The sequence below is a fragment of the Pelodiscus sinensis genome, chromosome 2, assembly GCF_049634645.1.
Source record: "Pelodiscus sinensis isolate JC-2024 chromosome 2, ASM4963464v1, whole genome shotgun sequence".
Classification (NCBI taxonomy): domain Eukaryota; kingdom Metazoa; phylum Chordata; order Testudines; family Trionychidae; genus Pelodiscus; species Pelodiscus sinensis.
In genome coordinates, this window is record NC_134712.1 from 161,874,184 (window position 1) to 161,901,745 (window position 27,562).

The 27,562-nt window shown below is 39.4% G+C and overlaps 1 protein-coding gene across 1 annotated transcript in view; it reads right to left on the minus strand.

Annotated features, from left to right (window-relative positions):
- Positions 1–27,562, minus strand: part of CNTNAP2 (contactin associated protein 2) — a 1,606,913-nt gene that overhangs the window by 799,137 nt on the left and 780,214 nt on the right. Inside the window, exons 6-8 of the mRNA XM_075921713.1 lie at positions 23,105–23,289; positions 11,872–12,015; positions 6,145–6,409 (exon numbers count right to left, since the gene is read on the minus strand). Coding sequence (XP_075777828.1) covers positions 6,145–6,409; positions 11,872–12,015; positions 23,105–23,289 — 594 coding nt within the window. The remainder of the gene's footprint in view (positions 1–6,144; positions 6,410–11,871; positions 12,016–23,104; positions 23,290–27,562) is intronic.

Here is a 27,562-nt window from a genome sequence, read left to right on the forward strand (position 1 = left end):
TGCCTGGGGCTTTCTGTAGTCACCGCTGGTCAGTTTCAGCAGAAGCTGACTTGGGGACGCCTGGGGCAGAGCAGCTGGGGTGCTGCTGGGTTGCTCCAGTAGCGCCGCTCCTCGGTGCTACTGGACCAACCAGCAGCACCCCATCTGCTCTGCCCCAGGCGTCCTGATTCAGCCGCTGCTGAAACTGACCAGCAGCGTCTGAATCAGGACCTGGGGCAGAGCAGCTGGGGTGCTGCCGGGTTGGTCCAGTAGTGCCCAGAGCGGGCGCTTCAGGACCAATCGGCAGCGCCCCAGCTGCTCTGCCCCAGAGTCCAAAACAAAAGCCTGGTCTGCTGGGGGGGGGGTGCACACTAGCTGTGCCCCCCCGCCAGCAGACCAGGGACACGGGGAGCAGAGCCGCAGCGGCAGCGGGGTGCCGCGCCTCTGAGGCTTTGCTCTGGCAAAGCCTCAGAGGCGAGGGACCCCGCCGCGGCTGCCGCTTCAGTCCCAGTGCCTGTGGTCTGCTGGGGACCGTCCCCAGCAGACCACAGGCACCCAGACTGAAGCGGCAGCAGCGGCGGTTCCCCGCGCCTCTGAGGCTTTGCTCTGGCAAAGCCTCAGAAGCGCGGGAACCCGCCCGGTGCCCCTGGTCTGCTGGAGACGGTCTCCAGCAGACCAGGTGCACCGGAGCAGCTTACGAATGGGGCTCTCTCGCCCCGACCTCCGGGGTGAGAAAGCCCCGTTCGTAAGTGCGGATCCGACATAAGTCGGATCCGCGTAAGTCGGGGACTGCCTGTAGTTGTAACTAGCTGCACCTTTGGCAGCAATTGAAGGAAAGGGCAGTTCAGAGGGGGGGGGGGAACCCCTTCAAATTTGAGGTGAAGGACTTCCATGACAAAATCATTCCATATATTAAACTTTCAACTCTGTTTTTCAGCTAGCTTATATACTACATTTCCTGCTAATCAATACCCTAATTCAGGAATGTACCATTCCTATTCAGCAAAGGACTTATGTAGGCACTTCATTTTCATATGAGACTAAGCACATATGTAAAGTTAAGTGTGTGCTCAAATGCTTTCTTAAACTGGGACCCAAGTGACAAATATTCCTTAATAAAGTTGTTTTAATCATATGTATCTTTTACTTTTGAATGTTGATGATTTTTTTACATTTGAGTTTTTATAAGGACTGTCTTATTACTTTTGATGTAATTTAAAATTGTTATTGCCCTCAAACTACCTTTCAAGTTAGTGTCAGAATTGCAGCTGAAGGTCACAATATTATTTCCGGACATCTTCTCCCAGCCAATCCTGCTCATCCCTTGCCTTCTCATGTCTTTTCTACTTCTGACACAGTCCGTCTCACTCATTATAGCTGTCCAACTGTGCTGGGCACATTGTTTTGAATGAAAGTGCATTCAAGTAGCTTCCTTTCCAAACAGTGAAAGGGGAAAAAATGCTGAACATGCCTCAGAAGGTTGGAATCTGGTCAAGAGAATCAAAGTTCCACAAGATTTTAATATATGCAAAACTCCCTCAAAATATAATATTTATTACTGAGATCTGAAAATGCCAAATTACATTTTCCCAAAGTGTGCCCTTATATTTGAAAATGGATTTCCCATAACCCCTTTGTATTTGCTTTCTGTAAATACATGAGAAATCAAGTGACTCTAATGAAAAATAAATTTTAAGCTGAGGAAACAAAGTTCATGATTGCCCCCTATTTCCTCAGGGAAGAAGTAAAGGCAATTGATCAGCAGTATAGTTAGGATTTAAATTAAACAGCCTTACTACTCTATAGTATTCTGGGTGAATATAGCACTGCAGCCTTATATAAAATTATAATAGGAGTAGCAGAATTGCCATTAAAGACAAACAATAAACCTCCTTTAGAGCCCTCAGATTAACAGCAGTGCTCTCTTTTCTTACCACAGTCAATTGATTCTTCTTGATGATTACTTGATTCTGTTGCCTCACAACTTTGCACTTGTACCTGTCTTTTACAATGGCCTTTAAACCATTCATCTCACTGACATCAATAGGCAGAAATAAATTGAGTTATAGGTGCAATGAGGGATGCTACAAATGCAAATGACTCAGCAAATGTTCCATAAAATACCACAAAAATATGTAAAATAAGAGATGTCTGTCTGTAGGTAGACAACATATTCAATCTAATTAAATACGAAAATTCTGCCAAGATGACAACAAAAACTCCAACTGTTATATCATCAGAATTTTACCAGACATCACAAGGTACTAATCAACAGAGACACAGTAGTTTAATAAGAGAATATGGAGTATCAAGAATCTCTTATCAGTATCTGTTAAAAGGATGGGAATTTAATTAGCAAATCATCAGTTTGGATAGCAAACTAAAGTAGTCTCCTTATCCAAACTTTACACATGCTCATTTAGGACTCATCAATGCAGAACTGGCAGACCCTGAGGGACATTGGAGTATTTGAAGGATTGCTCTAACTTATGCCACTACTATAAGGACATTAAAGGATCTTCTGCAGTGGAAAAGAGGCAAAACAGAAACCTGCTGCACTCCCACATGCCAACACCAGGACAGAATGTGTCCAGTGCAGGACACTCTTCCGTCAGTCTTATTCTAGTGGAAGTCGCCTTACACAAACAGAATGCTACCCAACTACAACCAGCAATTATAGACTACAACTAAGAATTTGGTCCAAAGAAAGAAAACATGGAAATGGCCCTGATAGCTCAGAGCAGAGGAACACTGTACTTGAATGTCCTAGAGCAGTGTTTCTCAACCTTTTTTTATAAAGTACCCCTTTAAAAAAATTATAAACACTCCCAATACCTACAGTTTTCAGACACACACATTTCTTCTTCTACTATTGCAACACATTTGGTTAAACAACTTAATCGTAGCCAGGCAGGTGATGAAATGTTTGGGTGTAAAAGGTACAAAAATAATAAAGCACATAAAACTTAAAACAAAAATTCATTTTTCTCCAAATTTCAGTTGTGTTGACGTATCCCCCAGACTTCTCTCGATTACCCCTAAGGGTACTCGTAACACTTGTTGAGAAACACTGTCCTAGAATAAATAACTGCAGAATTTACTCAGAATGGCAGGTGTAAATAACAGTGACTAAGATATGCAGACTACCACTGATCATCTCCGTATCTTAGGGTGCCTGGGGTGCCCAAGTTAATGTGCTGCCATGTAAACATGCTAATTCTATATGCAGGCAAATAGATAACTGACAAGCTACTGAGTCCCAAATCACATGCAGTTTTACACCTGATTTAAAAAAAATCAGAATATAGATTGTAAAAACTTGATAGCATCCTGAAGGACTGAAGGGTCCAGAAACTTTGATAACAAAACCATAATAAAAGTTCTGTGCCCATACCATCTGGTCCCATACAGGGTACCCACTGGTGCATATTTTGTAGAAGTTGAAGTCTGTTTATGCAAGGAGATCAGCAAAAAGGACATTTTAAACAGAAATCTAAATTAGATTAGCAATATTCTGAACAAGGACATTCTACTCCACAAGACAGCTATAAAAAAAAGCCCTCCGAGAACACTTCTATTCCTATATCTTTACCCTGTCTGGAGTAATGCATAGTTCAGCCTCATATTCACACAATTCATACACACAGATTCTCACATGACAATAAGCAAGTAAAATGAAACAATAGACAAGTAGGATGACTATCCAGACACAAAGGTGGGTAAAGGCCAATATGTACTATCAAGTGTTTTGTTATTATTAAGCATCATAAGACATCCATAATCATAATATACAGCACCACTGGAAGTAAGGATCAAGAATAGTAAACAGTCATAAAATGCAATGGCTGTATGTTATTCTTGGACTATTGATTAAACCATCCAGATAGATTGGAAGGGTTTATTTCAGAAGAAGTCATGTTTTTGATGTTGGATTACAGCTGTGTAAAATCCAGTTGCTTTTATTGGCAGAGGTTTGTGCAGCAAAAAAAAAAAAAAAGAAAAAAAAATGGAATCATATGAAGAGAAATCAATTTCTGAAAATGCTAGATACTGTTTCATATGGTTTTACCCTAAGTCAAGCTTCAGGCAAAATTGATGGCAACCTGGTGAAATTTTAAGGATTCAAACATTATTTCACGGAACAGCTTGTGAAATCTACTTCTAGAGCAAAGAGATGACTATTCAAAATGCAGGGCAAAAGTATTCTGACAGCCCCCAGGGAATCAGGGAGAAGCTGTCTTTAAACCAGACTTTGGGGCAACTGTAGCAAGGGAGCAAGCAGGTGGAGCAATAAGGCACTTCTTATTGTTAATTGGTGCCAGAACATGAACCAGAAAGTTCCTTCTCCATTCACTGCACTACATCCAGAGCACTACTGACTCTGATCATTTAACACTATTATATTTAGTTTGACCTCTAAACAGGTAACACCCTTCTCTAATTATGTAATTTGTAGCAAAAAATTTTACTCGACTCTATTTTATGACTTAGTGAGCTGAAAAGAACTCGCAAAAATATTTCCATAGATCAAATAAAATGTGGGTGTCCTGATATATCCACATGAGCAATACTTTCATTTACAAATACAACACATTTATAAATACAACATGTGATTCATCCACATGAAGAAATACTTTCATTTTAAAAATACAATACATTTTCCCTATTTTTTACACTTCCTCAGAGCTCCCTTTTTAAATTATTAATTATGTACAGCATGACTATTCAGATAGCACATTGTGTCTTGGTTAATTGGAACTTCAGACATGTAAACCATGAAAAGTGGCTGTTTCCTCCCTGTTCCATCATGCTAACCTGCTACTTTTGATAGCACAGAAATATTGGTGAAGATCAAAGTATGTGTCCCTTTCCCCTCAAACTGCAAATGTACATCTATGAAATTCTCAGAGCATTACTAGCTATATGTGATATCTGACTTATGCCTGATCATGTTCTAGAAACTGACATATGGGTCATTTGAGTTTGAAAGAAACCTTGGCTATCCTAGCTCTCCAGGGCAAAGATCAGGTACATTGCTGGGCACATCGTTAATGGGAAAATGCATCACATTAGAAAATGTGTTGACTAACATAGCTTAACTAAAACAGCCCACAACACTACCTTTAGCATGTACAAAGACAGACATGTTTAGAAGTATATTATCTGGTTAGAGTTAACCATTGGATCCCTGCTTTTCAAATTTAGCCCTTTTTATCCACGCAAAGGGTACGTCTAGACTACCACGTTTTGTCGACGGAAGTTTTGTCGACAGATACTGTCGACAAAACTTCCGTCGACAAAGAGCGTCCAGACACATGGAGTTCTGTCGACAAAGCAAGCCGCTTTGTCGACAGAACTCCGTAGTCTGGACGCAGTGTTACAGGCAATAACACCTTCTGTCGACAGAACTCTGTCGACAGAAGGTGTTTTGCCTCGTAAAATGAGGTATACCAGCGTCGACAAAACCGCGGAGTTCTGTCGACGTTATGTCGACAGAACTCCACAGTAGTGTAGACGCTGGTATTGTTTTGTCAACAAAAGTCCACTTTTGTCAACAAAACTAGGTAGTCTAGACACACACTAAGTTAAAAATTATGTCTATTACCATATTAGTTCAAATAAGTTAGTTTTTGCAGTATAAACATACCCATTGATGGACTTAGGACCCATTAGGAGGCAGAGGGATGAATGAGCATGAGAGTTTCCCATCTCCATACTGAGAGATCGGATGCGATAGCAGTCACTGAAATGGCTATGCTGTCTGCCCTTTGGAAAGGAGGAAAAAATGCTGCTTTGCTAATGGAGCAAAGAATAAAAAGATAGAAAACCCAATAGCCAATAAAAAGGAAAGATATAGCATAACCATACCCTAATGCTTGAGGAATGTCCTAAAGTATAATAATAAATGATTGCATAGCACAACTAGTCAAAACAAAACGAGACAGAAGACACTAAAAATTAGGTGAGAAAAAATGATAAAAGAAAATACCATTTTCATATGGTCCACCTCTCATTCAAAGCAAAAAATAAAGTATTTTATTAATCTACAATAAAAATGTTGTTACATTTGGGACTTAAATCCAAAGGACAAAACTCTTTCTTTTTGAACTCACTGTGGTTGTTCTGATACTTTAAATAAACCCCAAACACTGAAAAGCTGCTTACCTGATGAGACGTCTATTCGGTTCTTCTTCACTTGGGTGACATTGATGTGGACATTGACTTTGCCTTCAGCCAGGTTAATCTCGACATTACCCAGTCCATCAGCAAAGTTGCTGAAAAGGAGAAGTCCATTGGGGTTCCAGGTCCGAAACTGGAAACTGACTGAAAGCATATCCTGATTCAGGCGACCAAGCACTTCCAGGTAACTGGTAGCATTGAAAAAGACAGGCACTGTATGCGGTTCCACACAAGAAAAACTTAAGTTTCCCTAAAACAAAAACAAAAAGCAAAAGAAACCAAACTGTATTACAATGATAAAACTCCTCTGCAGCCACAAATATTGCTAACAATGTGTGGTTTCTGAGTATGAGCTTCATTCTATTTGTGAAGTTCATATGTTAAGACTTTTGCATGTCAAATTGCATGGGAGGCAAGTTATGATTATTAGGTGACCACATATATTTAGATATAAAGATCACTGTCCAGGGATAAATTATGTACAACGACCTAGCTGTGCAAGTCTTTGTATGTCATTTCTAACTCCCAGAGGGTAAAAAATGATTTTTTTAAGAAAAATAAATCCTAAAATATTCTCTTTTTCATAGCAGACAGCCACCATTCATAGGAGAAGCATGATTCCCTTCACATACATATGTCTTACGTGGTAGTACATAGTGTTTCCATGCAGATATTAATTTAAAAGTAAGCAGCTTCTATGGCATTATATTATTCAAACTGGAACAATATAGTTTTATAGATGCATGGCCAGGTATCTTTCCTCTAGAGGGCACTATAATCAGCAACTTTACTATTTATCTAATATCAGCATAGAAATCCTAAATATGTATTACATCCTTACTCTAAGAAAATAAGTTTTTATTCTGAATGTGTTAAAGATGTGTGTCTCTCTTTATTGTTACAGTGTTCTTTTAATATACACCTGGAATGTATAATATATCACGCAAGATTATATACAAGAGTTTAGCGACTTCACTATTTTCAAAGAGTTATTGAAACTTTTAATTCACAACATGAAAAACATGATAATAACCTAACTGAGAAAGGACAAGAACCATTTTCACATCTTTACTCTAAGTCCCACTGGGCTTACCTTTAGTTTTCCACCTAAAGGCTTTAATTGACTGAAAATGTACGCAACTTAGTTCACCCACTAGCTTGAACATCCCCAAATATTTGTTACAGACTCCACTCGGTTGAGTCCTAGACTAAATCACAAATTTTGCATCCCAAAACAAAAATTCAGCAAGTATGCAGATTCGCCTTTGTGAACATGTTTATTACTTTGACTGCCAATGAACTGGAAGTAACTACTCCTTTGTAGACAAGTCAGTACTGCATAGACACAGAGCACCAAAGATTTTCTGAAGAGATGGAATTTAATATTGACATACCAGGTACACAGGGTGGGTATTCTAAGTGCTTTGCCATAGTAACTATTGAGCTAAACAGCAGTCCAAGGCCCGTGTTGTTATGCATTTAAGAGTTCATGCTGCTTTATTACTGTAAAGAACTGAGATTTTTTTCAGGACAAAAATGCTTCAGCTTTCACGACTGACTGACATTCTGTCTTGAACCTTTAAATCTTTCTTGCCTCTAATGCATGGGAGAGCTGCATATGTAACTCCCACTGTTGCTAATGGGAGTGAATGCATGCAAATCCCTTACACAGGAATGAGATAACATATTCCTTAATGCTAACTGTGTAATGGATTTTTTGTGGAAGAAGCATATAATTGTAGGTTATAACTCCCTTCATGTTTTTTTGCCAGTTAGCCAACTTGATCTTTTCCCTACTGAGATATTCAACTTAATTTAAACTGGAATATTATTTCTCTCCATGACTGTGCATCATCAGGAAACCACTCTTTTATGTAAAGCCTAGTTCACACAGATTATCTACTGGGCCTGGGCAAAGAGTTAGAACTCATCTGAAGTTTGTCACTATAAAAAGATTCAAATTTTTCAAAGAGGAATGGATCTTTTTTGATAGACTGGCTTCAGAATCAATTGCAGAAGCACTCATCCAACACTGAAGTCTGAAAATCAAATATATACTGTGCATTTATGTTGACACTTTTGTTCTTATTGAAAAAATATTAACAATATGCTAGAAAACTAACAGTGGAGCTTCTCAAGTTAGACTGCTTAGGCTTTGCATTATAATCTTTATGCTACATTGTAAATTAGCTTGCAGTTTACATTAATAAGTCAATTTTTCCTACTCAGTTCCAGGCATCACCTCTGCTGGGAAAAGCATTGCTTTTTAAAACCTTTTCCCAATTAACAAAGCAACAAACTGAATACAGAGTTATCAAAAGAGAGGTAATGCAGAACAAGTTGTTTTCCAAGGCTATATTCCCCTGCTAATGTTTTATCAAGCATTGGTTCATTATTTTTCTAAAAATAGATTTTTACTTATCTTTAGGCTTAGCACAATTTTAATAAAAATTACTTCCTTCCTCTTTAGCTTGTGCATTTAGACTGAACCCAGCAGAACAGCAGCAGATGATGTATAAGAGGAACCTGCTGCATTGGTGTGCCAGAGACAGGGGGAAAATGGGGTTCAGCCATGGAGATACCTCCCATCAACACCTTCCAGGCCCAGACTTGTGCAAGAGAGACCCCACATGTGGGCATTAGCATCAATGCAGCATATTTACTCTCTGCCTTACATTGTGGCCTTGGGTAAAGAAACTGAAAGGAGGAGCCAGGCAGAAATTGAAGCCAGAGGAGCAGAGGTGGAAGTAGTTTAAAGGGGACTGAAGGACATGGATATTTCCTATTATTTTGACTTGATCTTCTTTGACCTGTGCTGATTGGCTGATTTTCTTTGACCTTGTCACCTCTTTCTCAGTCTCTTCATCTCAGCCTCAGTCCACACCTGCCCTTCATATTTTCTCCACTTCTTTTCATCATTCCTCTTCCATTCCTTTGTCTATCTATTTAGCCAATTCCTCTGCTCACTTCCTTCCCCACCCCAACAGAAGAACCAACATAAAACTTACTGTTACAACATTGATTAGAGCTGGTTGGGAATTTTCCAACAAAATGGATTTTTGTAAGAAAATGCTGATTTTTTGATGTACCAGTAAAATGAAGCTTCTATTGTGAAGGTGTCTTGGGTCCACGGTGTCATTTTTGGTCAGAGAGAGTTCAACCCCTGAACAGCCAATAACTTGGTGTCTAAGACACACATCTGGCAAGTGGTACACCCAGGTTCAAGTCCCTGCTCTGCCTGATTAGGGATGGTGTTTGAACCTGGTTTGCTAATGTTATGGCTCTAATCTCCATCTAATAGAATCAGTCTCTGCCCAAATCACCATCACAGCTGTTCCTTTTTAAAGTAAATAATTCGATATTTTGGGGCTAGAGAGAGTCAGACTCAGTAAATCCAGTGGCTAGAGCACTCGTGGGAATTTTCCATTCAAGTCCGTGCTCTAATAAATCTTGAATTATTTCTATGAAGTATAACAACTTCACCAGCAGAGCTTGAGAAGGACTTGTTGCAGAATTGTGTGGTGACCATGGCACTCATCTGGGACCACCTGGCTTTTGGATATTTTGAGATGGTGTTCTTTCTCTCTCTTTGAAAAAGAGCTTCGAAGGTCTTAGGGTCATCCTGATACAGAATAGGAAAAATTTTGAAATCTAAAAAGTTTAAATGCGACAGGAAAACAATGTCCCGCCCAACTCTGAACTTTTTGCTTATCTCTCTTTCACCTCTCCTTTTGTCTATCTTGTCTCCTTATATAATAAGATTGTCAGAGATGGGGCTCTCTAGTACTGTGTGTTTATATAGCACCTATTACAATGTGACCTCAATCTTAGGTAATTCCTAGACACCACTGGAATGAACATAGTTAACAATAATATCAACAACAAAGCACAATTTTCATGCTAAATCAGGCTGAGGGCTAAGTGCAAAACAGATTTTGCAAGAAACATAAAAATCCATGTTTGTTTAATTAGAACAAAATCGATTTTGTTTTCACAGAGGTGAGCCAGTGTAAGTAATTCTACTGAAAACAAAGGTCACTTCTATTTTTATAGTCATTCTTAGAATTGGAAATCAACAGACTCATCGAATTAAACCAGGCTGCAATAAACTCTTGATGAAGCACTGGTGTGTAGCAACACTACATATGTGGATCTAACTGTAATGTTAAGAGTAATAGAATTTCATACAAAAAGAGGGAGGGGGGACGGATTCTCATCTATTATTGTCCCTATAGTTTTGTACACCCATAAGTTACAGGACTGTTACTGGGTGTTCAGCACTTCTAACAACAGGGCAACTTATCTGAGTACCCAATTAAGGAAAGCACTTGAGTAACATACTTAATTGTGCTCCTATTCACAAAAGCACTTAAGCATGGACTTAAATCTCATTGACTTTAATTGGATTTAAGCACACATATAAATACCCTTCCTTAACAGGAATGCTTTTCTGAATCCAAATCTGGCAAGATTTCTGATACAGTTTGTGTGGCAGAAAACAGAAAATCTTCTTTTCCTAGTAACTCAATATTATATAATGGATTTCACCCTGCAGAACAGGTGATACCAGGCAGAACAGGTATTTTAAAACTCATACACTGAAAGAGTTTCACTCTTGGCACATACATCCTGCTTAATGTCTTTGACATGTTTGAAGAAACATGGTATAGAAATAACAATATTTACTATTTATTAAATACTATTACTGTTAAAGTTTATCATTTTTCAAAGTTTTTAAGATATGAATCAGAGAATTCAAAATTTTCATTCCTGCAGTCATGATCAGTCAGCCATATTTCTCAGTTTATATTAGAGCATTAATATTAATGCCATATATAGTAAGTAAAAATTAAGTAGGAATTTTGTACAGTTTATCACCACAACATATATATGTGTAAAATACATAATGATGTGAGGTTATATAAAGATATTATCGGCATGTGTTTGTGATGATTGTAATGTGCATGAAGGGGGAAGCCATGAATGACTTAGGCAAGTCTTCCTGGACTCATGATGGTAAACATTTATTCTGCACTATAACACTATATATTTCATATGTGCCACATATATTACAGAACAGCTATCTTGGGATTTTTTTAGAGAGTTAAAATATGAATAGGACTAATTCTTGGATTCCTTTTCCAGCAAATTCACAGGATTTTATTATAATGAGTACCACTGTGGAGGTCATAGAAGGGGTACAAGATGAAATTAAGAAAATGTAAACTACCTCCAAGATAGCTTTTCTATGTATAAAAAAATCATGATTTTGAAGTCTGATATTTTGGGACATTCTGAGGTTAAAGGCCAATTCTGAGTTAAGTGTAGAATCTCTTCTTTCCAATGGTGTCACAACTACTAACCCTGTGGAGACATGAGATCTTAGACTTTAAAGCCATAACACATTTACATGTAGGAAAGTTATCACTGGATTAGAAATGAATGTAATCCCCTAGGCAGGCATAATTGAAGAAGAAAAGGAGTATTCTATTATTTTTTAAGTGGTGGCTGTCTGACGCTACACAATGTTGGTATAAGACTCACAAGATAGCTCAGGAGTAAAACAAGGTGCTCATAAGTACGTGCTAAACTGTGCAGGTATGTGAGAAAAGTTATATCATGTTACTGCAATATATCACATAGATGCATACAAAGGCATATCTATGCTCCTTTACTTGTCAGAAGTTTAGATGATCATGAAAAAGTTCTCACCACATTAGATGGTTCCAGCTTCTTCCTCTTGGCAAGGTCTGTGATATTATTACCATTGTAATTGATGCTTTCCATACAGCCTTTGAAGTTTTTCCTACTATTTGAACTTGGCTTCCCAGAAAAAGGCATGCCACCAAAGGTTATCTTTGAAAACAAACAAAAGACTGTAGATAGTAACTGGAGGGAAATGTATTAGATTTTTTAAACAAATATGCTGTAGATGTATTTGCTTTCCCGAGCATTCATACACATCAAATGAGATAGTTGGCACTACTCTCTACCCAAAGAGAAAATTTAAATAAGCACTGGAAATAAATGGAAGAAAGCTCATTTTGATGTTGTAATTGCAAATATTCACTTTGGAGACCAACATTCATCCCTATATGGAACAGAAGCATACCATGTGACCTTTCAGCTCATTCTATAGAGCTCACAATGGCTCTCTCTCTCTCAAACGCTATTGAACAAGAAATACGTTCAATGAATGAATGAATTGAAAGAACTTATATCCATCACAGAAACATTCTAAACAAGGTGAGGGAGACAGTAAAATTATATATTGAAACACTCTAATATGACCGTCTCTGGTCTGGCAACATTAGTGGTCTGGCATGACTTTAAGTAGTTGGATGCCCACTTATCATGGATGTGGCCAAGTTTCCTGCAGTTCCATTAAGTTTATTTACAGCCACCAGTCCTAACTATCAGTATTCTGCGCTTTAATAACAATGGGTGTGTCTAGACTACATGGCTCCGTTGACGGAGCCATATAAAATAGTTTACTCGACATAGTCAATGAAGCGGGGATTTAAATAATCCCCACTTCATTAAAATAAAAATGGCCACCACGCTGCGCCGACAACCAGCTGATCTGGCACAGCGCGGCATTCTAGATGTGGTACGATCAACAAGGGAAGACTTTGTCAACACTCCTGTAAACCTCATTTCACGAGGCTAATTATTACCAATTATTACAAGGGAAGACTTTGTCGACCGCTCCTGTAAACCTCGTTTCATGAGGCTTACAGGAGCAGTTGACAAAGGCTTCCCTTGTCGACTGTGCTGCATCTAGACTGCCACGCTGTGCTGGATCAGCTGATTGTTGGCACAGCGCGATGGCCATTTTTATTTTAATGAAGCGGTGATTATTTAAATCCCCACTTCTTTGACTATGTTGAGTAAACTACTTTACATGGCTCACCCAATGAGTGGTCCTGTGGTACCTTAGACACTAACCAAAATACATAGAATCATGAGCTTTTGTGGGCAAAACCCATTGTTATGTAGCTCTAATTTACCCACAGATAAAAGTCCAGTAAGCAGTGGAAGTGTTGGTGATGCTGCTACACAATATTGACCTCCCATGGTTTGGCAAATTCTCTGGTTCGGCACCAGTTGGGTTCCAACTGTGTTCATTAGACAGGTTTAACATGTATTTATTTGAAATCATTCACTCACCTCTATTGCTGGTTCATTTGAATAAATCAAATAAACCTAAACACAAACAGCACACGATCCTAATGACTACTTATTGAGAAAAAGATCTGGTAAGAAGAGGGATTAGGACAGTTTTGTACTGGTTTACTGGGATACTTGAAGGAAGTTCAAAGGTGGATCTTCTGGATTTTTATTTTTTTTTGTCTCTCTGGGTCCCAGAGATAGGGAGAAAGGCAATAATGAAGAACATCTGAGTTTTCTATCTCTCTGGGTCCCATAACTGGAGATAGGTGAAAATTTCAACCAGCTTTAACATATGTAACCCTGCTGATTTGCATCTTGTTGCCTGGTGTAACAGAGTAATATTGCAGAATGTTTGTTTATTGTTTGTTTATATGATTAATTTCTTCCACAAGGTCACACAGCTAGTCAATATCTGAGCTTGCAGAACAACACAAGAGCATTATGCAGTTCATTCTGTTGTCCGCCATTGGGGAGAATTACCTTGCACTAGTGACAAACTGCCCGCCTTTCTTTGGACAGCTCAGAGTAGGGGGAGATATAAGAGAGGAGTTTCTGTGATACCAGATTTAATACTGTGAACCAGCTGCTGAGAATTAAGGTGAGGGTGAAAACTCCGGGAAGAGGGAGTACCACATTTCTGTAATTAGGTCATGCATATAGTGGGTTTGTTCGAGGTTTTTTACATTGTATTTCATAGCCTAGAAAATCAACTTATTGCAGCATGTTACAAATGTTCATCTCTTCACTCTGTCAATCAATAGGCTATATAGATTACTAGCTAATTTTAGGTCTTGCCAAAATGGTTGGAAGTGAATGAATGCTACATGTTTACATTAATACTTTACAACCTGAAGGTGAGAAAAAGGCTGCCAGAGATTGCTGTCTGCAGTCTTTCCTTGGTATTTATATTAAGCAGCCAATAATGTATGTGTGTATATGTATGTGTGTGTGTGTGTATGTATGTGTGTGTACACACCAAAAATGGAGCCAATAAAATACCAATGTATACTCCTTCCCAATTTTGCTCAAACAAAATTCTTACACACTGCCTGACATTCTTACATTCTGCTTTTGCCAGAAATAAGCTTTCAAATATAATTCATTGTCAATTCCACTGGTTATTATTGAGAGAATTAAAAGGGAACACAAGAGGAACATTATTTTTTTTAGAATACTTTCAACATATCATTTTCCATCTGAAAGAGGAGAAGATCCTTGAGTCAGTATTTAAAAGAAGAACTAAAGCCCATTGGATGCACTGCATTTGGAAATCAAAGGTTTTAAAAATTGCCCGCACAGGCTCCTTCATCTAGTTGTGTGGCATTGTCCTTGACTGATGACTAAGCTCTGTTGACTTCAATGAGAGGACAGCAGTTTTCACCAACTAGGGATCAGATCTTTGCTGCAACACATTCTTTGGTAAGCAAGTGTTTATGCACTTGAAAAAAGGCAGTGAATTGGAAAAGGAAAAGATTGTGAAGAAAAGTGAAGGAAAAAGGAGACAACCACATACCATAACAAACATTAAGTCCAGAGGGACTGATAGGATTTTTTTCGCATTAAAAGTGTAATCAGAAATAGTGCCAATTTCTCTCACTTGGTAATCTCTTCTGAAAGAGATAAACCTAAAACCATAATTTCTCTATTTGAAATGTAAGTTTGATTCTCTAAGCTCTCTCATCTATGATTAGTTTATTGTAAGGGCAGCATATTTGAATGTAGGGTATGGCAACCAGGCACTAAAAAGACAATGTTAATTGAGAGGAAAGGAGATAGACAGTTCAGGGCTAGCCACTGACATTTATATGAACTGCTGAAACAAATTCAGAGCATATTCTCCCTTTGATGTATTTGTGTAACCTCCATCACAGATGAGGAGCTTCTTACATACATTGAAAGTGGAAAATAACTGAAGAGGATTTCTACTGGGGAACTATGCCCTACTCGTTAGAGAGGACAGAGAATCAAGCCTCAGATCTATATTGTAATTAAACACCCATAGCTGGCTTGTGCCAGATGATTTGGGTTATGGGTCTCAGGCTCCAGGGTTGTTTAATTGTGATGCAGATGTTCAGGCTCAGGGTGGACCCATGTTTTCAGACCCTCCGCTCTGTCAAGGTCCCACTAGGCCAATTCCAGTTTGAGCCTGAATGTCTACACAGCAATTAAACATCAGCCACAGTCAGCTAACACAGGACAACCACATTAGAGTCTATTCCTGTTTTTGGGAGCAAGTGTATTTTAGTTGCAGATCAAGGCACTGCGGGTCAGAGTTATTCCCATCTGGCAATTCATTTAACCTGTGCTTTCAGTTTACCTGTGTGAAAGATAATTTTAATAATACCTGCCTCTTCAGGTTGTTGTGAGGTGTAATTCAAAGGTTTAATAGTATTAAAGTCTTAATGGTAAGCATAAGAGCTGGACAAGTACTGAAAAAAGGCATTTGTGAACATTCATTTGAAGGAAGCCACCAATTTACTTCAATGGTATTTGCATCCCTTTTAAGCAATTTCTCCAAATGTTCACATGAATATATTTCACTCAACAGAAATTTCATAAAAAGATCCTCTCAGAAATATTTATTCAAATATAGGTTCAAGCAAGGTTCATGACTGAAGTACTAGGAGAAAGTAGTTTGAGACATTGAGGCTAATGGCAATTGGGACAAATTACACCATGGTTTTACAAAAGGTAGATCATGCCAAACCAACCTGATCTCCTTTTTTGATAAAGTAACAGATTTTTTAGATAAAGGAAATGCAGTGGATCTAATCTACCTCGACTTTAGTAAGGCATTTGATACAGTACCACATGGGGAATTATTGGTTAAATTGGAAAAGATAGGGATTAATATGAAAGTTGAGAGGTGGATAAGCAACTGGTTAAAGGGGAGACTACAGCGGGTCATATTGAAAGGTGAACTGTCGGGTTGGAGGAAGGTTACTAGCGGAGTTCCTCAGGGATCAGTTTTGGGGCCAATTTTATTTAATCTTGTTATTGCTAATCTTGGCACCAAAAGTGGAAGTGTCCTAATAAAATTTTCAGATGACACAAAGTTGGGAGCTATTGCCGATTCAGAAAAGGATCGGGATATCATACAGGAAGATCTGGATGATCTTGTACATTGGAGTGATAGCAATAGGATGAAATTTAATAGTGAGAAGTGTAAGGTTATGCATTTAGGGATTAATAACAAGAATTTTAAGCTGGGGACACAGCAGTAGGAAGTAACGGAGGAGGAGAAGGACCTCGGAGTCCTGGTTGATTATAAAATGACTATGAGCCGCCATTGTGACATGGCCGTGAAAAAGGCTAATACAATCTTGGGATGTATTAGGCGAGGTATTTCCAGTAGGGATAAGGAGGTGTTAGTGCCATTATACAAGGCATTGGTGAGACCCCATTTGGAATACTGTGTGCAGTTCTGGTCTCCCATGTTTAAGAAGGATGAATTCAAACTGGAACAGGTACAAAGAAAGGCCACTAGGATGATCCGAGGAATGGAAAGCCTGTCTTATGAAAGGAGACTCAAGGAGCTTGGCTTGTTTACCTTAATCAAAAGAAGGCTGAGGGGGGGACATGATTGCACTTTTAAAATATATTAGAGGGATAAATACCAGGGAGGGAGAGGAATTATTTAAGCTTAATACCAATGTGGACACAAGAACAAATGGATATAAGATGGCTAGTAGGAAGTTTAGACTTGAGATTAGACGAAGTTTTCTAACCATTAGAGGAGTGAGGTTCTGGAACGGCCTTCCAAGGGAAGTAGTGGGGGCAAAAGATCTATCTGGTTTCAAGATTAAACTAGATAGGTTTATGAAGGGGATGGTTTGATGAGATAACATGATCTTATTAACTAATTGACCATTCATTATCAGTGGGAATAGGTCAATGGAGGGATGATAGGAGTTACTATAGAGAATTTTCTGGGTGTCTGGCTGATGAGTCTTGCCCACATGCTCAGGGTTTAGCTGATCGCCATATTTGGGGTCGGGAAGGAATTTTCCTCCAGGATAGATTGGCAGAGGCCCTGGAGGTTTTTCGCCTTCCTCTGTAGCATGGGGTACAGATCACAGCTAGAGGATTCTCTGCATCTTGGGGTCTTCAAAGTATTTGAGGGCTTCAATATCTGAGATATAAGTGAGAGGATTATTCTGGGAGGGGTGGGTGAGATTCTGTGGCCTGCACTGTGCAGGGGGTCATACTAGATGATCATAATGTTCCCTTCTGACCTTAAAGTCTATAAGTCTATGAGTCTAAGTATTTGTCCTACTTTTTATAAATGTCAGAAGCAATTCTGTATGACTCAGAAAACCAATGAAATTCTACAAATAACTAACAACAAACAGTGAATCGACAAATATACCCTCAGGCTGTGTCTACACTGGCACCCTTTTCAGTAAAAGGGATGCTAATGAGACAATTCAGAATTGCAAATGCCGCGGGGGATTTAAATATCGGGGTTTTGCTGGAGAAAAGTGCCAGCCTAGACAGAATCTTGTGGAAAATAAGCCCTACTTGAAAGTAGGAATAAGGGATCTTCCTGAAAAGGGCTTATTTTCCACAAGATCCCATCTAGACTGGCGCTTTTCTCCAGCAAAACCCTGAGCCGGAAAAAAGCAGCAGCCATGTTCATGCAAATGCCGCGGGGGATATTTAAATCCCCCGCGGCATTTGCAATTCCGAAGTGTCTCATTAGCATCCCTTTTACGGAAAAGGGTGCCAGTGTAGACACAGCCTCAGAGTACAGGGCTCACAAACAACCTATGAGCTTCATCTACTAGTTTAGGTCTAGGACAATGAACACATTTGTGACAATACAAGTAATCAAATAGAAACATGAGATAATTTAATCTATGACATTGCTTGCTATAAATTCTTCATTCACTTATGATGATGATGATTACATTTACTGTTGAATTCAGAAGTGAAACACATTTCTCTCTACTTCTTGCTTTCCCATTGTCCCTTGTGGAGAATACATTGATTGGTGAGCAAGCTTTTAAGAGGTGCAGAGTCAGGGCCTATATTAGTAATACAGTTCTACATGGCATCCTTTGCGAAAACATAAAATCAGTAAGGGTGCACCTACACAGCAGGGCTTAACTCGAAATAAGCTATGCAAATTGAGCTATATCAATTGAGTGGCTTATTTCAAAATAGCTTATTTCAAAATTGGGAGCATGTACACAGCACTTATTTAGAAATAGAGTGCTCTTCCCCTGACTTCTCTTACTCCTCATACAATGAGGTTTACAGGAGTCAGAGTATGAAGTCCTCCAGCTTGACAATATTTCATCATTATTTTGAAATAACTCCCTGCTGTGTAGACGTGCACTAAGTTATTTCAAAATAACACTAGTTATTTTGAAATAATGTTTCTGTGTAGACGTACCCTAAGTTAAACCAATCTATTTCTGTTCTTGAATGCAAGCCTTCTAGTTCGGGAGCATGATGGTCACGTGGAATGAGATAACACAGTTGTTTTATTTTTATTTTTTGCATTTTGCAATTAAGGAACATATATTGATTTTCATAATATATTAAAAGGGTCAGCAGAATCTCCAAATATTGAAAGACATTTTTTTAAAATGCCCACAGACATTACTTGTGCAAGAATACAAGCACTATCACCCCAATAAAATAAATGCTTGAGAAAAAAGATGAATCTTACAGCAGGCAGTAAAGTCTGGCAGACTTGGGATCTAGTAGATAAATGTGGGAAGTGAGCTTCAAAACAATAGAACTACAGAGATCTGAAGAAAACTGAACAGGCTCTACGAACTAAAATCACTGATTATAATAAATACTATAAAATGTAGCAGAGAAGCTAAAGTTCATAGACTCATAGAAATGTAGGGCTGGAAGGGACCTGTGGAGGTTATCAAGACTAGCTTACTATGCTCAAGTAAACATAGCTTATACTTGACAGGTGTTTGTTCTATTTATTCTTAAAATTTTCCAAATTTTCTAACCTCCCTTGCCTCTGCTAGAGGTTAACTAACCTTACTGTTAGAAAGTTCTAATTCCTAACCTAAATATTCCTCGCTATATATTAAACCCAATACTTCTTGTCCTCCCCTCAGTGGACATGGAGTATAATTTATCACAGTCCTGTTTATAACAGCTCTTAATATATTTTAAGGTTACTATCAGGTTCTTTCCTCAAGTCCAACGTGCCCAGTTGTTTTAACCTACCCTCATAGGTTAGGTATTATCATTTTTGTTGATCTCTGGGCTGTCTCCAGAACTGAACACAATGCTCCAGCTAAGACCTCAGTGGAAAGTATACCAGGTAAGTATACCTCCTCTGCCTTACGTACAACACATTGATAATAAACCCCAGCATAATATTAGTTTTTTTCATAATTGCTTCACATTGCTGACTCATATTCAATTTGTCACCCATTATAATTTCCAGAACTTTTTCAGCAGTAATATCACTGAGCCATTTTGTATATTTTTCCTTCTTAAATGAAGTACTTTGCACTTACTTTCATCTTATAGAATTCAGAAAAATTCTCCAATTAGTCAAAGCTGTTTTGAATTCTAACCTTTCCTCCAAAGTTCTTGCAACTCACCTCCTCTCCTCTCCCCCCCCGCCCCAAGTCTGGTGTCATCCTAATATGTTACAAGCATACAGTTTTACAAATCATTAAAGAGAGAAGTTTCAGTAATAAAGCAAATGTCAGTTTTGTAACCTTTTGAGCTCTCTAACCTTCCATTATGTGTGAAAGAGATCAGAAAGATTCTTGTGATTCACCATGATCACACTTAGGAGTAATTAGAATACAGGTTGTGTTAGAAAGAAAATATGATGAATGATTCAAAGTTTGTACTAGGAGAAGCTTTGTATTGGAAGTAAAATTATACCTTTTGTATGGACAATTGTATCCCTTTTTCTGATATGTGAAACAATTGTGTAGTTCCTGGGGAGGGGGAGTGAATGAGTTTGAAACTGCTGGGCCTACAAGTTGTTATCTCTCCAAACAACCACATTCCAGAGTCCAGATGGTGGCAGATGGGGGAGAAGAAGCAGGAAGACTCAGGGGTGCCAAGCTGCCATCAATTGGGACCAATATAAGACAGACTTGTGCAGGACATTATAGACAGAGTGTTAAGGGCAAGGATCCCTTTACAAACAAGACAACCTTGAAATAACACTGGGAAGGAAGCACCAACATACTTATGTCAGAGTAAAGAATAACTCACAGATAAACAGATGCTAAACAGAATGGATAGTAATTGATTAAAAACTGATGTAGCAAAATGTATAGACCTGATTGTTAAAAAAGTCTTATAAAAGATGGGGTGCCTTGCATTAATCTCTGGGTCTCATCTTGTCAAGATTGGAGCATCGGTCTGGACTGAGAGAAGCCCCTACTTCTCCCCTCGCATTTGACTCCCCCGAACATTGATTTAATGTGAGCAACAGACTGTTAACTTTAAACAAAAGCAAGATGGGGTTTGTTAGTTTGTTTGTATATAAGTGTATGGATGTCTGTGTGATCAGGTTCAATCGCTTTTCCATTTACTTCAACAGTGGCATTTAATAAAAACAATGTAAGTATAACCTGGGTTGGTCGTAAGTGAAAATAAGGCAACAGTAACAGAACCAGAAATGACCCTATATGACTCCATAGGATGCACCTCTACCAGTTTGACAATGAACCATTTATATCTACTCTTTGAATATAGTTTTCCAACTGATGCCTCTGCCTAAAAGTAATTTTATCTAGACTAAATTTCCCTAATATGTTTATGAGAATGGCATGTAGGACTGTGTTGAAAGCCTTACTAAAATCAAAATATAACTATTCTACTGCTTCTCCCTTGTCAAAGAAGGAAATTAGGTGGGTTTGGCATGGTTTGTTCTCAACAAATCCATGCCAACTCTTCCTTATAACCCAACTATACTCTAGTTTATAAACTGATTGTTTAATGAATTGTTCCTTTATTTTTCCAGGTATCTAAGTTAGTCTAATTGAGCTGTAATTCTCTGGATCTTCTTTGTTCCCTCTTTTGAAGATAAGTAGCATATATCCCTTGCTCTAGTCACTTCACCTGTCCTCCATGAGTTCTTAAAGATAATTCCTACCAGTTCTGAGACTGGTTCAGCTAGTTCCTTATATATTCTAGGAATTGTATCAGGTCTTGCCAACTTGAACTCATCTAAATATTCTTTAACTTGTTACTTTCATCCCCCTTGTTGTTCATGTTAATTGTATTGAGTATCTGTCACCATTAACCTTTATGGTGAAGACTGAAACAAAATAGGTATTAATACCATTAGCCTTCTTGACGTCATCAGTTATTAACTTGCCTTCCCAAATAAACCTACAGTTTCCTTTATTTTCTCCTGTTTCTAATGTATTTATAGCACCTCTTTCTATCACCTTTTCTGTCCCTTGCTAGGTGCAGCTAATTTTGTTTTAGCCTTTATTATTTTGTTCCTACATACCTTTGCTGTTCTTTGGTACTTATGCTTAACTATGTGTCCTTGTTTCCACTTTTTATAGGATTTTTTAAAATTTGCAGGCCATTAAAGAGCTCCTGATTTAGATATACTAAACTTTTACTATTCTTCCTATCTTTCCTTTGCACCAGAATATTTTCTCCTTGATAAACTTTATTCTCTTAGATTTTTTTCCCCCGGGATCTTACCTACCAGTTCCCTGAGTTTGTTAAAGTCTGCTTCTTTGAAGCCCATCATCCTTATTCAGCTGCTTTCACTCCTTCCCTTACTTAGACTCACATAGTCCATCATTTTATGATCAATTTCACACAAATTGTTTTCTGTCTTCAGATTTGTCACTAATTCTTCCCTGTTGGTCAGAATCAAGTCTAAAACAGCTGTTCCTCTGGTTACTACTTCCGCTTTCTGAAGCAAAAAAAAGTCATCTTTGATACATTCCAAGGATTTACTGGACATTTTGGGTGCATCTACACTGCACCTGTAGCTCAATTAAGCTACTCAATTTGAGCTCCACTAATTCCATAGCTTATTTTGAGTCTATCTCAAAATAGGTTATTTTAAAATTTGTCACTTTCTACACAGCACTAATTTCAAAATAAATTGCTTTTCCAAAATGTCCCTAACTCCTTGTGGAATGAGGTTTACAGGGATGTCAGAATAGTGAGCCCGTTATATTTCAAAATAACAGGTGTGCTCAAAAGATGCAGAATAGCTATTTTAGGATACCTCCGGTATCCTGAAATAGCACTGCTGTGAAGACATAGCCTTTGTGATTTGCCATATTACTTGCCCAGCAGAGCTCTGAATAATTAAATTCTCCCATGTCTGTGAGGTCTTGTGTTTTGAATATTTCCGTATTAATTTCAGAAATTCCTCATCCACCTCTTGTCCCTGATTTGGTGGTCAATAGTAGATCTCCTACCAATACATCATATCTATTTCCCCCTTTTATCTTTACTCAGAGACTTTCAACTGGTCACCTCTTTCTGGACCTCAGATCCAATGTATGTATTCTTGATGGACAATACACCACCATCTACTTTTTTTCTCCTGCCTATTCTGCCTGACGAAGCTGTATCCCTTTATGCCAATAAAGATTTATCCTACATAATCTCTGTGATGCATATTCAGTCATAATTAATATATATACTAATACTTCCTGTTTATTCTCCATACATCTTGCACTGGTGTATGGACATCAAAATTATATTGCCTTGTTTTGTTTGTTCCCCATTTGGCTTTATGATAAAGTCCTGACATAAAGGAGAACTAGGAACAGATGTCACTGTTTACCTCATAGTCCAGGTCCAGGTAATCAAATTCCCCATTGGTTCTGAAATGTTGCATATGCCTGTCCAATGTTAGATTGATGTTCCTTCCATGTCGTTCTATGACAATGGAATGCCAATGGTGGTCATCCAAGAGGCTTCCTGTCATCACAGATGTGTGGCCATAAATTGAGCCATACTGGTTGCTACCTGTAATGAAGAGGAGATGAAAAGAGCAGCCTCTAATTAACTCACACTTATTTAGGAAACATATTCATCCTGTCGTATCGTATTTCACTTGAAACATACAGCATACACACTACCATTGTGAAGTTAAGATCGGTCCCTTCAATGGCTTTTTCCATAAATATACTTAGCTAGATCACGTACGAAATAGCCAAACAGTGAGGTATATAATTAATTACTTATAACAGAAAATGTTAAGTGGAAAATGATAGTAATATCTACCTCTAGTTAGTTAAAAAAAAAATTTAAACAGGGATTTGCTGTGTTTGAGCCCTATAGCACAAAGTGAAAAGCTGTCACTTTCACTACACTACTTAGACTTGGGGCCAGATCCCCAGCTTGAATGGAACTACATTGACTTATATCGGGGTATGTGTACATTACAAAGTTAATTTGAACTAATAGCCATTAGTTCGAATTAACTTTGATAGGCGCTACACAGGCAAACCGCTAGTTCGAACTTAATTCGAACTAGCGGAGTGCTTAATTCGAAGGGCTGTGTAGCCACTTAATTCGAACTAGTGGGAGGCTAGCCCTTCCCAGCTTGCCTTGGTGGCCACTCTGGGCACAACCAGGGAAACGCGTCGGCCCCCCTTCCAGCCCCGGAGCCCTTAAAGGGGCACGGTCTGGCTACGGTACCCGTGCCAGGTGCAAGCCTGCCAGCACCCAGCCAGCAGACCCTGCTCCTGGCACAGCACAAGCCAGCCACCCGCTGCCACCCACCCCTCCGCCTCTTCCCGGGACCAGGCTGGCGGCTCCCAGGAGCCTGCTCGGGGTCGCAAGAGACAGGCGCCCACCTGGTCTAGTGCGGAGATCGTGGACCTCATCCATGTTTGGGGGGAGGCCTCCAACATCCACGACCTCTGCACTAGGCACAGGAAAGTGGCCGTCTAGGGCAGGATAGCTGCCAGCCTGGCCACCAAAGGCCACATGCAAACCCAGGAGCAGGTTTGCATGAAAATCAAGGTGGGCCAGTGAGACCCCCAACCCTGAGCCCTGAGCTTAGAACATAAGAACGGCTGTACTGGGTCAGACCAAAGGTCCATCTAGCCCAGTAGCCTGGGCTGCATTTGCAACTTCAATTGACTACATTAACCACCCTAGTTCGAACTAGGGTGGTAGTGTAGACATACCCGAAGTCTCCTCTTTTCTAAGCTGCAAAGTTCCAGTCTCTTTAGCCTCTCTTCATATGGGATCTGTTCCAAACCCCTGATCATTTTAGTTGCCCTTTTCAGAACCCTTTCCAAAGCCAAAATATCTTTTCTGGGGTGAGGAGATCACATCTGTACACAGTACTGAAGATATGGCATACCATAGTTTGATACTTCCCCTCCTCCTTCCCCTGGCTTCTTCCTTCCAGCTCCTTCCTCCCAGGTTTCCCCCTCCCCTCTCCCACCCTCTTTCTTCCCCTCTCCCACCTCCTTTTCCCAGTCTCCCCAGCGGTTAATCACCCCCCCCCCCAGTTTTGTTCAATAAAGAGTTTCTATTTTTGAACACATGCATCCTTTATTTTTTACATCAAGAAGGGGGGCTAGGGAGGGGTAAGTGGAAGGAGGTGAGGTAGGAATGGGGTATGAGCCCCCAATGGGGAGGACTGGGGTGGCTCTATGGGTTCCTCAGGGTGGAAGCTCTCCTGCAGCCCCCCGATTGACCCCCCCGCCCGATGGCAGCGTGCGGCAAGTGCAGCTGGGCTGATGGCCGAGTGCTGTGATGTGCCGAGTGTGGGCACTCAGGGCAATTCAAGACAGGACTGCTTTGCTGTACCTCATCGAGGTAGACAAGGAAGTGGGGAACCCCGAGAACTGTCTGTCTGGGGTGGGGTCGGGTCCCTTTAAGTACAGCCCTCGGCTAGCCTGAGACAGCAGCTCCACACGCTAAGTCCTAACTTGATGCCCTGCCGGCACTGTTTCCGGCCAGCCTTAACTTTGGTTCAGGGTCCACTCAATGTGGACATGCTAGTTCGAATTAGCAAAATGCTAATTCGAAGTAGTTTTTAGGTCTAGATGCACTAGTTCAAATTAGCGTAGTTCGAATTAAGTAATTTGAATTAAGTTAGTTCGAATTAGTGCTGTAGTGTAGACATACCCTCAGATAGGAATTTGTCCCTTGAGGTCTGGTGATAGAATAACTTTGGGGAAGGTGTAGACATGGAAGGGTATGCTGGTTTGTACCTATACTGACATACTAGGACAGAGAAACATTCCACTGTGGATGCAGCTTATACCTGAACATTTGTGCTTTTTGCAGGTAAAGCTTATTCCAGCCTCAGAAGGCAAAGAAGCTATACTGTCATAAGCCTGGTATAACCTTGATTGCATAATTGCATTCAAACAGGGCACTTATACATTGGTCAGGTATGACACCTCTTCACATTCCTGACTGATAGGTGTATTGGAAAATGATAGCAGAGTAGACCTGTTCTTATTCAACAAGAGACTAATACAAAAAATCAGAAATGTGTTGTGCCACAATCTTGCACATTTTGAATGAGACATAATCTAAACATACTGATGAAGCTGAAATGTTCTTAGTATTAAACATCATTGGAACTGAGACTTTGAGTCTTAGTAGATCTTTCCTTCCCCAATTTCCTGCAAGTGTATAATCACAGCCCAGCCAAGCAAATGTATGGATGCCATTATATATTATTCAAGCTGGCTGAGCTGAAAAATTTCATGAAACTGAGAAATGAATGGGTTATAATTTCAGTGAAATTTGCTAAAAATAGATTAATGCTACAGGAAGATGTGCTGTCCTCATCAGCATTTGCCTACATTGTTGGTCTTTAAAGAAAGGAGCAGAACAGAAAATGTAGTGGAAATAATTACTATTCATTGTAAATAATACATGAATAGATTAACTTACTGTTCACATGAATGCAAGAGAAGCTGGGAAAAGTTACATGAAACCTCATCCTTAAGGGAAAAATGAATGTAAAAACATAAGCATGCTGCCCTTCTCATATGAGCAAAAATATTTTAAATAACTCAGCCTATGAACCAACCTGATCAAAAGCCTATAATTTCTCTTGCTGCAGGAAAGAGGCAGGACTCTGTATCAATGAATATATAGATGACTTTTAATGAGGCAACTGGATACAGACAGAGCCTGTATCTTGCCTCTAATGCTCAGCTTTTATGAAAAAGCCTACACTTCTTAGTCTCACCATCTAGGGCAGCAATGAGCAACCAAGCTAAGGTGTGGGCCGCATGAGTGGTTCTCCATTTCAGTGGGCTGCAAGATTGTCATAACCAAGGTGGTCTCCTGGGAGAGGATAGTTTTGCAAACTATGCTTGTGTACCTAGAATTTGTGGGGGTGTGCCGATTGAACTATAGCGGTGCTTTGATTGGATGCAGAGAGCGTACACCGTCAATGTTGTGTGCAGTCAACACTCACTTCACTTCACATTCCCTTGCTTTGTGTGTGCATCACTTTACTAAACCAGAAGAATCTGGCAACCCTGTATGTAAACAAAATGTCTCTCTGGCCACACATAGAACCCTGATGGTCTGCATGAGGCCCTCGGGCTGCAGGTTGCCTGCTACTGATCTAGGGTGTTCATAAAGCCTTCCAAATAATTAATTATATGATGGATTATTTACTGAATACACCACAAAAGCCAACCCACTAACTTTCCTATTTTAAAAACAACAAAAAGGATGGATCCATGTGAAAAGTAGCTCCCCAAAGTACCCCAATAGTCTTCTCACATTGCTTGGGGTATAGTTTCTATCAACACAAACTAGATTACTGAGACCTGAAAGCTTTCCTACCTCGCCACACGCACATCTAAAAATCAAATCAGACATTCAGAGTGAAATATTTTTCTACCATTAACTTTAGTAGGGCCAGTATTTGCCCTGAAACATTTACAGTCCAGAGCCCTCAGTCTACCTCTCCCCTGGCTATGCTTTCTATAACACTGTCTTCTTGAACCTCAGCTTGGCATTAACCCATGACTTCTCTCAGGCCATTATTGTTTTCTTTGAAGTTTTCCAAGGTTTTCCTAAATTATCTGGACCTTTCCTCTAGTACCGCTGACCAGTTGTCTCTCTACAACACCACTTATTTCTACTGTAAAGCTACTGTGTAAAGCTAACCAGCATGGCATATACCTTATACTGAGATAAAGTTATTTTCTCACTTATTTGGGAACTGTAAATTTCTAGTTGTCATTGGTTTTTATCGTGTTTCTACTTGTGGCTCCATTTTCATTTTACTGATATGTTGTATACA